Source organism: Kogia breviceps, chromosome 14 (assembly GCF_026419965.1).
Source record: "Kogia breviceps isolate mKogBre1 chromosome 14, mKogBre1 haplotype 1, whole genome shotgun sequence".
In the NCBI taxonomy this organism is placed as follows: Eukaryota; Metazoa; Chordata; class Mammalia; order Artiodactyla; family Physeteridae; genus Kogia; species Kogia breviceps.
Window position 1 is genome coordinate 69,337,268 of NC_081323.1, and position 17,441 is coordinate 69,354,708.

At 39.0% G+C, this 17,441-nt stretch overlaps 2 protein-coding genes across 7 annotated transcripts in view; both read left to right on the top strand.

The window, feature by feature from the left end:
* LDAF1 (lipid droplet assembly factor 1) overlaps positions 1 to 16,818 on the top strand; it is a 71,056-nt gene extending 54,238 nt beyond the window's left edge. For 2 of the 6 annotated variants that reach the window (XR_010836451.1, XR_010836449.1), the window contains exons 6-7: positions 543 to 608; positions 11,620 to 11,699. Coding sequence is in view for 1 of the 6 variants with exons in the window: in XM_067012710.1 (XP_066868811.1) it covers positions 539 to 542 (4 nt within the window). In the remaining 5 variants the exon portion in view is untranslated. Of the gene's footprint in view, positions 1 to 538; positions 609 to 11,619; positions 11,700 to 16,803 lie in introns of those variants that run through there. The other 4 variants (XM_067012710.1, XM_067012715.1, XR_010836450.1 and 1 more) reach the window with 3 other exon arrangements.
* Positions 548 to 13,656, top strand: ANKS4B (ankyrin repeat and sterile alpha motif domain containing 4B). Its single transcript, XM_067012709.1, has 3 exons — positions 548 to 608; positions 2,673 to 2,915; positions 11,620 to 13,656. Exons 2-3 carry the CDS (start codon positions 2,752 to 2,754, stop codon positions 12,704 to 12,706), a joined length of 1,251 nt encoding a protein of 416 aa, XP_066868810.1. The 5' UTR covers positions 548 to 608; positions 2,673 to 2,751; the 3' UTR covers positions 12,707 to 13,656.
* Positions 16,819 to 17,441: the final 623 nt, after the last annotated feature.

Consider the following 17,441-nt stretch of genomic DNA (forward strand, 5'->3'; position numbering starts at 1 on the left):
GATTGTTAGATAAAGCTTTTTAATTGTGTTCAATTTTTTTATACCTTTCCTAATCTTTAGTCTGATTGTTATATAACATTAAGGAGTTGTGTTAAAATCTCCCACTATGATTGCAGATTTGTTCTTTCTCATTAAATTCTACTACTGTTTGTTTTCTCTATTTTGAGGTTATGTTATTAGGTACATAAAAGTTTAGGAGTATCATATTTTCTTGATGAATTGTTCTTTTATCATTATGTATTATTTCTCTTTATCCCTGGTAATATTTTTGGCTTAAACTATTTTTTTGTCTGATATAAATATAGCTGTACCAATTTGTTGTTAGTATTTGCTTGATATAACTTTTCCATTTTTTACTTTCAATTTTTTTTGCAATTTTATATTTTAGATGTCTGTTGTAAATAAGACATACCTGAGTCTTCTAACTGGTGAATTTGGTCTGTTTACATTTATTTTGATTGCAGATAAATTTGGACCATGTTTTTGGTCTTATATTGTGCTCTTTATTTACACTAATTTTTCTATGCTTTTCCATAAGGTAGAAGTTTCAGTTAAGGATTTGAGATCTTCTTTTCTAACACAGGCATTAAAAACTGCAAATTTCCCACGTAAGTTTTGTTTTAACTGCATCCTGTAAATTTTGCAATGTTTGCTTTTATTTTCATTAAGTTCAAAATATATCTGATAAAGACTTTGTATCTAGAATATATAAAGAATTCCTATAACTCAATAATAATAAGACAACCTAATGAAAAACTGAGTAAAGAAATTTTTAAAAAGATGTATGAATAGTTAATAAGCACATAGAAACATGCTCAACATTGTTATTCATTAGGGAAATGAAAATTTAAACCACAATCATTGCCACATCACACCCACTAGGATGGCTGAAAATGAAAAGACAGATAGCAAATGCTGCAAGGATATGGAGAAATTTGAAGCCTCATACATTGCTGATGGGAATGAAAATCGTAGTCACTTTGGAAAACAGTTTGGCAATTTCTTAAAAAGTTAAATACAAATCATGTAATTCAGCAATTCCATTCCTCGGTATATACCCAAGAGACATGAAAATATATGTCCACACAAAGACATGTATGTTCATAGCAGAATTATCCGTAAAAACAAAATGTGGAAACAATTCAAATGTCCATAAACTGTGGTATATTAGTATAGTAGAAACTATTCAGAAATAAAAAGGAAGGAAATATTGTTACATGCTATAAAATGGATGAACCTTAAAAAATTATTTTAAGCTGAAAAAAAGCTAGACACAAAAGACTATATATACATTGTATGATTCCATTTATATGAAATGCCTACAAACAGTAAATCTTTCGAGACAGAAAGCATTTTAGTGGTTTCCTGGGGCTGGGAGTAGGAATGAGGATTGACTACAAATTAGCATGAGGGATATTTGGGGGGTTATGGATATGTTATAAAATTGGATCATGGTTGTTACCAAACAGAAGTTGGGTCTGCTCACCCTCAGTGCAGCAAAGCCAATCTGCTGAAAATACAGCATTTATTGCAGGATGCCAAGCAAGAAGAATGGGCAGCTTCTGCTCAAGAGACCCAAACTCACCAATGGCTTTCAGGGAAAGGTTTTTAAACACAGTGTGAGGGAGAGGGTCACAGGGTGTGCGATCAGCTCATCCACAATTCTCTTATTGGTTGATGGTGAGGTAACAGGGTGATATTTTGGGAATCTCAATCATCAACCTTCTGGTTCTAACTGGTCTGGGGTCTATGTGCTGGTGGTCAGCATGCAGTTACCTTTTTTCACCTGGTGAGGGTTTTAGTATCTGCCAAACAACTCAAGGATATGATTCAGGATATTATCTTGGGGAACTAAAGGCCCTTGACTTTGTTTTATGGCTAAGCTGTTATTATTTTGTTTTGCTTCATGGCTTTTCCTTTGTTTCTGTCTTTTCTCCCTTCTCTGATTAAATTTGCTCTTTAGAACTCAGGGAAGGCCTAGGAGACTACAGCTTTCCTATAAACAAGAGGGGACTAGATGAGGAGGGGGTCTGTCCCTGCAAAGGCCCCACAGGGTCCTGCTTGGTTTCATGGTGATACTTACAGAACTCTAAATTTAGTAATGATCATTGAATTGTATACTTAAAATGGGTGAATTTCATAGTTTGTGAATTATACCTCAATACAGCACTTTAAAAAATAGACCTCTCGGGCTTCCCTGGTGGCGCAGTGGTTGAGAATCCGCCTGCTGATGCAGGAGACACGGGTTCGTGCCCTGGTCCGGGAAGATCCCACATGCCGCGGAGCAACTAAGCCCGCGAGCCATGGCCGCTGGGCCTGTGCGTCCGGAGCCTGTGCTCCGCAACGGGAGAGGCCACAACAGTGAGAGGCCCGCATACCGCAAAAAAAAAAAAAAAAAAAAAAAAAAATAGACCTCTCCAGGGAACTAGACTAGTTCTGAGTGTGCCTAGATGACTAATATTACATTCAGTACTTGTTAAAGGACAGAAAAAAAACAGTGCCTCAAAACATTCAAGATGAACACAGCAGTCCTCGTTATTCAATGTCATGGCCATTCCAGAAAGAAAAGGTCTAAGTTCAGTGCTGTGAACCTTTCTGGCTGCCTTCCATGGAGGGAGGTTGGAATGAGCTTTGCCCTGGGCTGACACTCTTCCTTGTCACTGATTAACAAGCTTCATAGGAAGGCTGCTTCACTGACATCCTGCTCTGCCTGGAGAGTGACATTTGGCAAAGCTTTGGTGAGCAGAAAAAATGTCCACTCGCTACCACCAAGCTGCTAGTGATAGCTACCTGGAACTTCTGAAAGAGGCTACCAAGAGAGATCTGAATCTTTCTGATGAAGATGGCATGACTCCCACACTCCTGGCAGCCTACCATGGGAACTTGGAAGCCCTAGAAATAATCTGCAGCAGAGGGTAATATCAACCTGATGGATTTGATTGGAAACTGTTTATGGGGAGGATTTTGCAGACAGCAGCAAGAGGCAGGGAAAAAGTGAAAATACTTTGCTTTCTTTCTAGTCTGTGTAAAAAATTGTCTTTTAGAGAAAAGGAGAAAATTCCCCAGAGATGCTCTCTTTTCACTCTGAGAACTGGCACCATGTGTTGGCTGATCCTTTATGAGCCAGACACACAGAGATACAGAGATCCTGAACTCTAAGGCACTATTATTTGCCTTGGGGGAAGATATTTTAATTCTGTGTCTTTAAAAATCTTTTCCATGACATGCAAATTCTTCACTTTTAAAAAAGAGATCACTGATCTACTTGGTTTTAAGATGTTAACCTTGACTGGAACAAATGACATGTTTTTATTTTTTCATCTATGCCATTAAAATCTCACAACCTTTTAAAAAAATATTCAATCCTAGTGCAAGCTCATGATTCTTAGGTGAAATTTCTGGCTTTATAAGCTATAAAAGGGACCTTCAGCCTGTCTTAACTTCATTACCTCTCTGGCTGTTAGATACATACACGTACACATACTCTCCCTGCAAATTCTGAAGCAGAAATTAGCTAGCTCTTGTCTTCTGCTTGTTACTGGAGGGGCTAGGCAGTGTTGGCAACTATAACCCAAGAAGGCTAAAGAAAGAAAAAAAGAAAATGTGAGTAAAGGAGACAAGTGAATTTATTTCAATCCAATGCATATTTATTTATACATATTTATACATGTAGGGTTTTGTTTACAAAATTTGCTCAGGCAGTTGTACAGTGGTCAGAGAAAATGTTCCGGGGCTGGTTTAACAGTTGAGATGCGGGATAAACTGGACTAGGATAGTGGCAGTGGAATAGAGAGATGTGGATGGATTTGAGTGGCAATTGTGATGTAGAATTGGTTATGATTGACTGGATTCTGGGGGGTGGAAGGAAGAGGAGGATCAAGACCCCAGATTCTGGCTTTGACAGCTTGTGGATGTTGGCACCCTTTACTGAAGTGAGGGGCACTTTAGGAAGTTATAGGAACCAAAGCTGGAGAGAGTTCCTGAGTTGAAAACTGAATGAGGAAGTAAGTAGAGTTGATGTACTCCATTCCGTTTGTTTAACTTCCGTTTCCTAGACACTGCCCAACCCGTTTAGTCAGCCTTCTCCAGATGTAACGCTGCATCATCTCTCCTCTTCTCCCAAACTTTTCTCCACCTACTCAAAGTATACCACCTCTGCAGGAAGTGCAGGTATCAGTTACTTCACAACCAGCGAAAGCCCTTGCACTTTTGAGGTCCAATTTAAATGAGAATGCCTAGATGTTCTCTTTCTCTCTCTCTCTCTCTCTCTCTCTCCCCTTTGTACACCTGAAACATTTTCTTATACAAATTTTTCTACTGGTCTTCATTTATCACAAAAGTAACATAAGCTAAGCCCAGAAAATTAAACCATATATATATGCACACAAGTTATAAAGAATAAAATGTCCCGTAATGCCATATATATAGTGTGTATAAGTATATACATAGTGTATATAAATATATATGCATACATGTATATATATTATTTATAAATAAATATGCATGTATATTTGTGCACACACATGAAATAGTATACTAAGTAGACATTTTTTTGTGGTATGCAGTTTTTCTTTTTACTCCTCAATACATCATGGACATTTTTTTCCATGTCAGTGTATATTCTTTTACAATTTAATTTTCAGGGACTTCTTAGTATTCTAGTTAATAAATATATTACATAAATACATTTCTAAGTCAGTCTCTCTTTCAGACAAATAACTTGTTTCCCATAGTTTAAACAGTACTGTGATGATTATCCTTGTACGTAAATCTTTGCTCACATTTTCTTGAGAACAACTTCTACAAAGTGAAATTTCTGGATCAATTGTCATGTACACAATTTAAAGACTTTTTTGGTGTCTGTTGACAAATTGCCCTTCAGAAAGTGAGCACCCATTTTTGTCATTATTATAGGTCCAGAATGAAATATCAATGTGCCTTTAATGTTCTTTTCTTTGGTCACTGGTGAGGTTGAAAAGTTTTTTCTATTTAGTGGCCATAATAGTTCCACTTTTGTGAACTATGTATTTATAACCCTGTCCCACTTATATATTGGGGTCTTCAACATTTCTCATTGATTTATTAAATATGCTTTTAAAGTTAGAATATCAGTCTTTTGTCATTATATTTCCAAATATTTTCACAATGCATAATTCATATTTTTGACAGTGATATTTACTATAAATGAAAATATAAATATATTTAAGTATATATTTTATATACTTAAGTCTTTCAATTTACTATATAATTCCAACTTTGAGGTCCTGCCTAAATATTGACAGATATTTTCTTTAGTACTTTTTTAGTTTTAGTTTTTATTTTAAATAATTCATATATCATTTATTTGATTTAAGATTTGGGGTTATGATCTGACTATGCCTTCTCCGAGTGGTTAGTCATTTGTCCCTAAACATTTTGTTATATAGTCCACCCTTTACCTATTTATTTGACATGGTAATTTCTCTCAATGTAATGTCAAAATCCGGTCCATTGATTTATATTTATTAAAAACTGATTATGGGCATCAACATTCTTACCCTGACTTTTCTAGTCCTTCCTTTTCAACTCTTATCTTGTGGATCGATTCTAGTACATCCCAGATTTTGTTTCCTTCTCTCCAGAAGCATTTAAGATCTGTTAAGTTGGCCTGGTGTAGTCTTATTAAAATGTCTTGTAAGGGTTTTCATAGGTCACCTCCCATTTTCACCATAGCCAATCTTTAGGCGCTTGTGTGAAAACAAATTGCCCATTAAATTTAAGGGGGCTAAAAAGGGAAACCAATCAAAAATTGAATCAATTATTGAGGTCTATTGCAGTCTGATGATTTTAGTGTTTTCCTGCCACTACCTGATTGAACCATGGATCATGTGGCAACCATTAATATCCAAACTCTGGCTTTGTTGAAACCTGTTTTTCTTTCTTTTTTAATTTTAAAGATGGAAAGCAACGATTACATGTATTATCCTACACTGGGAAGATGGCCTCAATAACACAAAATTTCATTTTGCCTTTAAAATGTGCATGAATTTTTCTTTTTTAGTTATTTTTTTCATTTTCTAAAATGGAATGTTTTCTTCCTTTCTGATTCTCAAAGGAATACAGACTTTTTGTAACATTTCATGTCATATTGGAAAATATACTTAATAAAGTAAAAATCACATGAATTCTCTCAGTCATTAACATTTGGGTGTATATCCTTTCAGACGTTTCCCTTTGAGAACATGCACTTAAATGTACGTATGTTCAGCCCTTAAAAAGGCAATCACATTATACAAGCTGTTCTGGAATCTTCATCTAATTATTTAGTAATACCTCATGGACCATTTGCACTTAAAAGTAGAGATGCACGCCATTATTTTTAATGGCTACATGGTATTCTGTTTTATGGTTTCATCACAATTTATTTAATCAATTGCTTGTTCATGACATTTACTTTGAATCCAGTTTTTGTATAATTTGGAATGAACATCCTTGATCATTCATCTTTGCACAAGGGTCTGATATTTCCTCAGGATAAATTCCTTAAGGCAGAATTATTGATTCAGAAGGGTGCCATGTTTTACAGGCTTTTGGCACACATTGTGCCAGGAAATTTGAACCACTTTATGCTTCCTCCAGCATTGTTCATTTCCTCGCACTCCTGCCAAAACTGAGTAGTAGTATTCTTTTTATTTGTTGCCTATCTGATAGGCAAGTAGATGGTGGTGCATTATTTTCACTTGCATTTATTTGATTACTAGTGAGTCTAAATATTCCTTCCTATGTAGAAAAACATTTCTTGAAAGAGTGATTTTTTTTCTGAGAACAACTACAAAAAAATCAAATCAACTTCAAAAGGAGAAACTGGGGCTTCCCTGGTGGCGCAGTGGTTGAGAGTCCGCCTGCCGATGCAGGGGACACGGGTTCGTGCCCCAGACCGGGAAGATCCCACATGCTGCGGAGCGGCTGGGCCCGTGAGCCTGTGCTCCGCAATGGGAGAGGCACAACAGTGAGAGGCCCGCGTACGGCAAAAAAAAAAAAAAAAAAAAAAAAAAAAAAAAGGAGAAACTGAAATGAAACAGATTCTGAGTAATTTAATATAAGCAAATTGCCTATTTTGTGACAATAATAGCAATCCAGCTCTAAAAATTATTGCTCAAATGTACTAATCTACAAAAAAGCAAGGACAAAATATGATTACTTAAAATCTTTTCATTGAGTTTATCTTTGGGGGAAAAAAAGGATAGGAAAAAGTCAAATCAAAATTTTATGAATTTAGCTTAAGGAAACAATATATTGAATAACATCAATATTGGACTCAGATCATCAAATGAGTTTGTGACTATCTGGACAGGTATGTGTAATGGTTCTATCAAGAAATGTGAAGGATATCAGGGACTGAAAGACAAAGACTGATTTTAGAAGGACCCCCAACTTGTCAATAGTAAACATTTTGATTTAAGTTGTAAATCAATTTGGAAAGTTGTCTGTAAACAGAATTTATTTCAAGTGGAAATAGCTTAAATGCACCAGGGAAACTCATGAATCAGCTTACTGATAGTTTCATCTTTAAATTTGGAATTCTGTGTTTCTTAAGAGAAGAATAGTCTTTGGGGTCACCTCAGGTTTTCTTCATGTTCTTCCTATCTTGAAGGATCATTTAAGATCCCTCAGGATGGGAAAATTCCACTATTTTATGACCTGAAGCATGTAGATTTAACCCAAACTTTTTAATACCTCTAACATACTTACCACAGTTCACTCGTCTCAGTAATTTCTCTTTTAACTTACCCAATCTAATTTCAGGCAAATTTAATCCATATGTTTATGTTTATAGTAATGTCTTAGATGTTTTACAATCCCTCTTTTATGTCTTTTGAGTGTGGTGTTTGGTTAAAATAAATAAGAAGTGAAACTCCATCTTTGGGGGTGAGGTACTGTGCTCCCTTAAGATATACAACTATTTTAAGGTTGAAAGAGGTTTCCTTTGATCCAAGACAATTAAATCAGGAAAAAGGCTGTGCAACAGAACTGTGTTATTTAATATATTTGCTTTCCTTAGATTCAATTTTATTTTCTTTCCTTCCTCTTTGAACTTATTTCCCTTCCCTTATCTCTGGTCACACTGAAGTATACTCCTGGTGCCACAAATATGTAACATCACCTATATGTGCATCTGCTTACACTGTTCTCTCTGCTCAGAAGGAAGTTGCCAACTGCCAGCTTATGGCTGGATCTAGCCCACAAATATGTTTTATTTGGACTTCAGTGTATTTTTCTCTTAAATTTGAGCCAACATTTAAAAATCAAAAAGCTTCACATGAAATTCTGGATTTCTGGCTTTGTTTGGAAAATGGAAAACTCTGGCAATATTGTGTCTGCTTTTTTTCAAGGTAGCAATCAGCCACAGCTGATCAATGTCTATTCTTTTAGATGGAACTTGCACTTAATTATGACTTTGTTCAAAGAACAAACCTGGCCCCATTAAGTTACTTACATTACATTTTTGGCTTCTTTAGGTTGAGTTTGAGACATTTGCTATGAGATGTGGATGATATAAAAGACAAAAGACACAGGTTTTGCCCTCTGAGACATATTATCTAGTTGGGGGGCAGGGCATATTTGACAAATTAAGACTATAAGTGTTAAAAAGGCACAAGAGTCATTGCAGTGCTGCAGGAATTTACTAGATGGGTGTGAGAAAAAAATAAATATATGAAATTAAGGATTTTGAGTTTAGAGACAAAGGAAATGGTAACAGGTAAAGTTTATTGAGTATTCATTATGTACCAAGCACGTTTCTAATGCTATATGTATGTTGACTGATTCACGTAATAGTTCTATGAGTAGGTAATATTATCCTAAATTTATAGATGAGGACACTGAGTCCTAGAAAAGTTGAACTTGAGGTCTCACAGTGGGTAAAAGGGAAAAGCTGAAATGAGTTAACATAAGACCATATTGTGTTGGAGACCAGTAGACTTGGAGGCAGGCCTGATCCAAAGTGTATTGCCTATGTACTGGTAAGAAAATCAGTTACGTGCTTGGAGTCTTATTTTACCCCTCTGATAATTATTCTTTTCTTCCTTCTCTAAGAGAAAGATTGTGCTTGTAGGGTGGGGGGGCAGAGAATGTGTAAGTGCTTTGTAACCAAAAAGCATGAAGAAGCCAAGGATTCCCATGGAGGAATTACAAATCTGATTCACCAAATTATAGGACACTGGTTGGGTCACCTTAACTAGTACAGCTCTCAACCTGCAGTGAGCCTAACCTGGGGATCTTGTTAAACTTCAGTTTCTGATTCAGGAAGTCTGGGATGCGGTCCAAGATTCTGCAGTTCTAACAACTTGCAGGTGATGTTACTACTGCTGCTGGTCCAGGGACCAACCTTTAAGTGGCAAGGAATGGAAAGGCCACAGTGCATTAACATGCCAGTCGCAAGGGCATGGGCCTTCTCTCCTGTTTCCACCTGCTACTTACCAGGAATGTTAAGAGGCCTTCTCAGGCTCTCTCTCCTGCCATCCCATGGGGCCAGCCTGGCCCAAGTTTACTGAGGTCCTGATTTTGGAATCTAGACTAGGGCAAAGGAAGATGCCCTTTAGTACCTGTATTATCAGAATTCTCAACAGTGGCTTGGGGTCAGAGCCATAGTTAACAATAAGTTATTACTTTACTTTTCATTTGTGCCTGTTTGTAACTCAAGGCCTCACAGGAGAAGGGCAAGGGGTGGGGGTTAGAGCCTGGGGCAGGATTCCAGTAGATATTCATTCCTCAAATCTTTTTTAATCTACCATGCACCCGATTCTGTGTTAGGCATGGGGTCCCTGGCCATAATGCTATCTAATAATGCCCCCAATTCTACCTTAAACCATTGCAGAACTACTCATAATTATATGGAAATAAACTGAGGAATTAATAGACTCTTTGTACAAATATTAGTTGTATTAGACACTGTTTGCTTCCTGCCCAGTATCCATTCCTCTCTTCTTTCTTGCTGATGGGGAACCAGTTTTGTTCAGTTTTCATTTCCCTGCCTGTGACTCAGAGGAGGGTAGCAGTGGTGTACTGGAACTGTAACTGAGCAAATGGGCTCGTTGCCCACTGTGCAATGGAAAGACCAAGGCAATGGTCTTTTGCAGAGAGAAAAGACTTTATTGTGGGGTGGAAAACAAGGAGACAAGAGGCATTGCTTTCGATCTGGCTCCTTGACTGGCATTTGAATGGAGTAGTTATCTTGGAAGTAAGGAACAAGAAGGGGAGGGTGCTCAAATGATTGATGGAAAGTAAGTGTAAGTTTCAACGTAAGTTTCGAGAGTTCAAGCGTTCCCTGAATGGGCCAGACAGTCCTTCATGCCTCTTCATGGGTGGCATGTACAATTTCAGAGGTGGAGGAGTGCAGTATGTAACATGCATTGGATTTTCAGCCTGCGCCATTCGAAGTGTGCTGTCAGTCATTCCCGTCCCTCAGTGCACCTGTGTGACGCTCATGATCAATTGGAGGGGCTAGCAGCAAGTTGTTTGCACATCTGTGGTTTCCCTGATACTCTGTGAACCAAGCTTGGTGTTCTCCATGTTATGATTTTTGTTTCTATCTTGTTTCTACCTTAGGGACCAAGATCATTTAAGGTACAAGGTATAGTTTCAGAACCAGCTCTTACCAGCTCAGGAGAGATGACAGCTAAATTTTAGGAAGTTTGAATCAGATAAACAATCCATTATTAAAAATAAAATTATAGGGGCTTCCCTGGTGGTGCAGTGGTTGAGAGTCCGCCTGCTGATGCAGGGGACACAGGTTCGTGCCCCAGTCCAGGAAGATTCCACATGCCGCGGAGCGGCTAGGCCTGTGAGCCATGGCTGCTGAGCCTGCGCGTCCAGAGCCTGTGCTCCGCAATGGGAGAGGCCACAACAGTGAGAGGCCTGCATGCCGCAAAAAAAAAAAAAAAAAAAAAAAAAAAAAAAAAAAAAATTATATAAACTTAAAATTTAATAAATTATATTAAAAAGGTAATACTCAAAACTTACTTCTTTCTAATTATTTTACCACATTTTACTGTTATCTTTGCTCTTAAGATTACGCACATCTATTAAATATCTATGTGGTGGGAATAATTTGTACTCAATTGACTGTGCACCTCTTCCAAATTCTGCGTCCAGTAATGTCACATTAGGAGCTTGAAATGTGTTATGGTGGTGTGTTTACACCACAGTAATTGGCACATGCTATATAAATAGGAGCTTGATGTTTTTCCTGGGTGAGCTGGTTGTTAATATTTACCAGCACACCACGGGGTAATCCTATACAGGGGAAAAACCTAATTGATTTAAGATAAACAAGATAGCTATATTTCCTTTCCCTTAGGCACGTGGCCCAGTTCTGGCCAATGAGACAAGAAAGTTGCTCATGTTGGGAGTTTCTTAGAAAGCTTTTCTTGCTTCTAACAAGGAGATACAGGGTAGATATGGGCTCTTTCTGTTTCTGGCCATGTGATGTCTGGATGTGACATATGTGGACTTTCAGAAGTTATCTTGTAACAGTGTCAAGGCAGGATTAACATGCATTTTGTTCTTTTAGTTTTTATTTTTTAGACCTCATGTTCAGAGAAAAAAATTAGCATGTATTCTTTATAATTTCTCTTCTAGAGGAGATCCTGATAGATGTGACATCTGGGGAAATACTCCTTTACATTATGCAGCCTCCAATGGTCATGCCCACTGTGTCTCGTTTCTGATCAACTTTGGTGCCAACATCTTTGCCCTGGACAACGATTTACAGTCTCCACTGGATGCTGCTGCCAGCAGAGAACAGAATGAATGTGTTGGTCTCTTGGATAAGGCTGCCACTGCCCAGAACATCATGAACCCCAAGAAGGTCACCAGGCTGAAGGAGCAGGCTCAGAAGAATGCCAGGAGGCAGATCAAAGAGTGTGAGAGGCTCCAGGAGAAGCACCAAAATAAGATGGCCCGCACCTACAACAAGGAGGAATCTGGGACTCTTTCTTCTTCCAAGGGCACTTTCTCCAGGTCACCCCTTTCAAATGTTTCTGCTTCCAACACATTTGGGTCACTGTCTAAGGGCATTAAAGACACCTTTAAAATAAAGTTCAAGAAGAACAAAGATACAGCAGAGCCGTTAGGGAAGGAGAGAACAAGTGGGCAGAAGAACGTGATGGAAGTGTTCAGAGAGGAGGAGGAGGAGGAGGAGGAAGGTCACTTCTCAGGGGACTTCAAAGAGAAGCTCCAGTTCTCAGTAAAGGCAGACAGTTGTGTGCAACACGAATCCATTCTCAACCGTCCAGGTCTAGGAAATGTTGTTTTTAGAAGGAACAGAATATTGAGCCCTGAAGACATCTCAGACAGCAAGAGGGAGTTGGGGTTCAAAATGCCCAGTGAATTGCTTCAGAGACAAGGAGGAGCTGAGGCTGATGAAGAGGGAGTGGAAAACAACCATGAAGACAATCTGCCTTGGGATGAGAACGCAGTGGAATGGGAGGAAGATGTGGTTGATGCTACCCCCCTGGAAGTGTTCCTGCAGTCCCACTACCTGGAAGAATTCCTTCCTATTTTCATGAGAGAGCAGATTGATCTGGAAGCTCTGCTGCTTTGCTCTGATGAGGACCTTCAGAGCATACAAATGCAGCTGGGTCCCAGGAAGAAAGTCCTTCATGCCATAAACAGAAGGAAGCAGGTGCTACAACAGCCTGGGCAGTTGGTCGACACCAGCCTTTGATGGAGTGTTGGGTCAACTGGGTGAGTCTGCAGCAGTGGGGTGATGCTGTGGCCCACTGGAAACATTTCAGGCATTACCCATTCTCTACCCAATACCAGAATACTGGGTTTCTAGGGTTTTGGAGGTGTCCATCTAAGAGGCCCAAATTCTACTCTGAGAAATACTCTATACCTGTCCACATAAACCGCTCATGAGAAACTCAAGGAGACCTGGGAATAAGAAAATGACATTTCTCTTCAATTATCTTTTTGATATTTTTGAATACAGAAAGGATTAAATGGATGACAGAGAAGGGAAAAAAACTTTCTTCACTTTCCTAACTCTGGACTTAAAATTATAATCTCATCACATTAGCTGCTGATTAATTTCTGATCCTCATAGCTAGGGATTCTAACTCCAGTTCTGTCCTTAGCTCTATGACTTTACCTGTTGGCGGAGACTAAAGTTCCTCCATTGGCCTGTGGCGTGATGCCCAACTTAAATGTGTCTAACCCTTCAACAGATGTTTACATGTTTACAAGTAATAGAAATGGGTCTATAGTACTCCTGCCTGGGAACAGAGAGAAGATGGCAGGTAGAGAGAGAGAAGAAAGAAACAGAATGTATGTTACCTGTATGGACTGAATTTTGTCCCTCCAAAATTCTTATGTTGAAACCGTAATACCTAATGTGACTGTATTTGAATATAAGACCTTTATTAAAGAGCTGATTAAGATTAAATGAGGTCATAAAGGTGAGGCCCTAATTCCATATGACTGTTGTCCTTTGAAGAGGTGGAGACACTGGAGATGTGCACACACACAGAACAGGCTATGTGAAGACACAGCAAGAAGGCAGCCATCTGAAAGCCAAGGAGGAAAGCCTCAGGAGAAATCAAACCTTCTATCACCTTGATCTTGGACTTCCAGCCTCCAGAGCTATAAGAAAATAAATTTCTGTTGTTTAAGCCACCCAGTCTGTGGTATTTTGTTATGGCAGCCCTAGCAGACTAATACAGTGCTTAAGCAAGAGAGTCAGGGAGGAGAGAAAGAAGGATACAGAAAAGAACTCTGGCTTGTTAGATGATTTTTCCTAAGGGTAAGTGCCTCCTGAAACTTAAAAAAAAAAAAAGGAAAAAGAAATCTAGGTTCTTTGTTGGGAAAATTCAATTGTAAAAGTAAGTTTTACCTTTTATGCTTATTATATACATATCTTTTATTTACTGTTGTCTATCACCATTTCTGCACGTCTGAATACGTGTAGGTTCTACAATATAAATTGTCAACACTAATACTGCTGCTGATGTTATTTAAATGGAAATCCCAAATTTAAGTTGAAACCCTATTTGAATAGCTAAGCTTCACTGGATTTTTATAGCCAGACTTGCATTTAATGAAATTTACCATTATGTGTATAATATAGAAAAAGCTTCAGCATGCTTCCTGATTCACAGCTGTCTGTTACTTTAAGAGGCACCATGGAGGATACAGATGCTTAAATCTGATGAACAATTGGCACATTCTTCCTCAGTGAATGGATCGAAAAGGTTGTCAGTCATTGAATAAATATGTTATACTAGGGGATAATTATGTTTACAAATGCTGCATTTCATTGTTCTGGAATAAACTGCAGCTGTACAAGAAATAATGTACATGAAAGCAGTAGTCACATAGAAGGCACTCAGAAAAAGTTTGTAGTGTCTCAGTCTTTCTCTATTAGTATGTCCTTATTGTAGATGCCAGGATCCTCTCTCCAAGTAACCCCCAGAATCTGCCTGATGAGACACTCATTGCTAGGATATAGGAGAAGTATAAGCCACTAGGAAAGTACTACTGTTAACAAAAAGGATGCTTTCCAGCAGTGCTTTGTACATCATTGTCAGAGGTAAAAATAATATAGAGAGCCTGACAATGTATTCTAGCAAATGAGAGGTGGCATAAAGAATTTTGAACTGGCAACGAGCATTGCTACTTGGAAGGTGACAGAATAGTAAATGGAAAGGTACTCTTAGGGAAAATAAGAAAAGACAGGCCAGCAAAAATGTTACTGGAATTCAGCATTACAGGATATAGTCCTGCTTCATGGGATTTGATTATTTCTAGTGGAATTTGTCCACGTTGCCCTACTGGAGGGGTAGCAATTTGCTCAGAAATATGGGAAGGGGATGTTTGCCAAGCAGGACTGGAAGTTCTCACCAGGACCATCCCATTGGACTTTATGTCAGTTCTGTGATGAGATAAAGTGATATGAATTTGAAGAACACCTCAAGCCAGTGCGTGTTCTGTGGGTTTTAAAACCTCACATAAAACTTCCTTAACATTGCTGGATTAAAAAGGAGAGAGCAGGGGCTTCCCTGGTGGCGCAGTGGTTGAGAGTCCGCCTGCTGATGCAGGGGACACAGGTTGGTGCCCCGGTCCGGGAGGATCCCACATGCTACGGAGTGGCTGGGCCCGTGAGCCATGGCCGCTGAGCCTGTGCGTCCGGAGCCTGTGCTCCGCAACGGGAGAGGCTGCAACAGTGAGAGGCCCGCGTACCAAAAAAAAAGGAGAGAGCAAACATAATCCCTTTATATAATAACAGTGAATAACATAAAACACAGTGAAGCCAGAATGGGTTGTTAGAAGGTGTTTTTTTTTTCGAATAGTTGCATTTTATTTTTATTAAGGTATCCCAGCTTATAGACTCCATAGGCTCATCTACCATTCTCTGAATACCTCCTGTTCCATTTAAAGGGTAAATACTATATTGATGATTATTGCAAAGACTGGCTTAAAGTGTATGAACCAAACAGAATTACCTTTGGGCTTACATATCAAGGAGCAAAGTAGGCAAATTAAATGGTTCCAGCTCCTGGGAATTCTCCTATGCCCACTTCCCTAGCAGAGAAGCTAGGTTCTGCCCTACTACAATGTAAGCTCCTTTAGGACAGGGAATTTGCTCTTCCTGTATTCACTGATATATCCCTTGTACCAAGTGCCAATCCATCACAAAGCAGGTATTCAATAAATATTGCTGAACAACAGAATGTGATGCCTAGGCTGAAGGTGGGATGCAGATTACTCTGGTCTGTTGATTCCTGTGATTCTGACCGACTTCAGTGGTTCACATGGCATTTGAGGTGGGTGGACAATGAGAAATGGAAAAGAGTAACTTTGAAAGGCAAAAAACTTATTGCAAAACTACTCTCGATCCATTTCCTGCCCTAACTCTAATATAGTTGGAGAGAGTCATCTGTGCTCTTTGGTGTGAGGACCATTTCTTTTCTGTTAGCAGTCTAGCATGAGTTATTGTAGGGACTATTATGAATGAAAGAAGAAATCTATGAATAAATTAAGGTGCTCTTGATAATCTCATCGTCACACACCCTTCTCTACACATCCTTAGAGTTGTGACCATTAAGATCTCCAGAAAGACTCCATAGTCGCTTGAGGTGTGCAGAGCAGATCATGTGGGTATTTTGTTCTAGCACAAAGGCTAGACAGTCTGGCAAACATGATAAACTTTTGGGTAAGCTACCTACAGCATGAAGAAGACCTGCCAGGAGGAATTTGGGTAAGAAAACAAAGCAAAATAATATGCTTCTCTTTGCTGCTGACTTATAACCAGCCCAGGGATTGGAGAGGGAGTATTTGAATGGGTCTTCGACAGGACACGGACAACACAGCTCTGCTAGGAACCCAGGGGACCTGAGGAAAGCACTGCTGCACCTCAGTTTTCCCACCTGTAAGTTGAAGAGGTTGGACTGGATAATTCCTAATAGCCCTTCAACACTGATACTGTAGTGCACACCTGTAGATTTTGCCTACCCAATATACAGTCCTCCCCCTTTTTGGTAAGAGACCCCTTTCCTTTTGTTAGCTCATGTGGTCAGATGGGCTGATTGCACTGCTGACTTCAAGGGGGGCATGTGACCCAGGCCTGGATAATAGGGGAATTAGATCCCCCTGGATGATGCAGTGGTTCAGGGATAATAAGCATATGGGCCTGACCTGGCCAAACAGCAGATTTCATTTCCTTTAGCCACTGTTATGCATATGGGCATAGGCCCTAGATGGTCCGGTGTGTCTCCATTCTGAGACTTTTAACTGTTAAGAAAGAGAATATCTCTTTCTGCCAAGGTTGCTGAAGAGGACAGACTATGATTCAAGAGCTGCTGGCACCCATCCTGCCACTATCAGGGGAGAGCTTACATGATAATGCAGCCAACACCGAAGAAAACAGAGCCAAGGAACAGAGAGAGCCAGACTGGGTCCTGATGACACTTGGACCCCCTGGATACAGCTATAGCTGAAACCAGTTACCTGTGTACTTCTTAATTATAAGAGCCAATGAATTCCATTCTTCACTCATTCATTCAACTTAAGGTAGTTTGAGTTGTGGTCTCTACCAACTGTGACTGAAGGAGTTCTGACGAATAGAGAAGCTCTGCTGTTCCTTGAAATTTCAATTATAAGAAGCCAGAAACAAAAGGCTACATAATATATGATTCCATTTATACGAATGTCCAGAAAAGGCAAATCCATAACAACAGAAAGTAGATTAGTGGTTGCCAGGGGCTGAGAAGAAGGGGGAATGGGGACTGACTGCTAATGGCTGCTGGGTTTCTTTTTGGAGTGATGAAAATGTTCTGAAATTAGACAGTGGTGATGGTTGCACAACCCTGTGAATATACTAGAAAACACTGAATTATATACTTTAAACTGGTGGATTTTATGATATGTAAATTGTATCCCAATTAATAAAATAGAAAAAATTT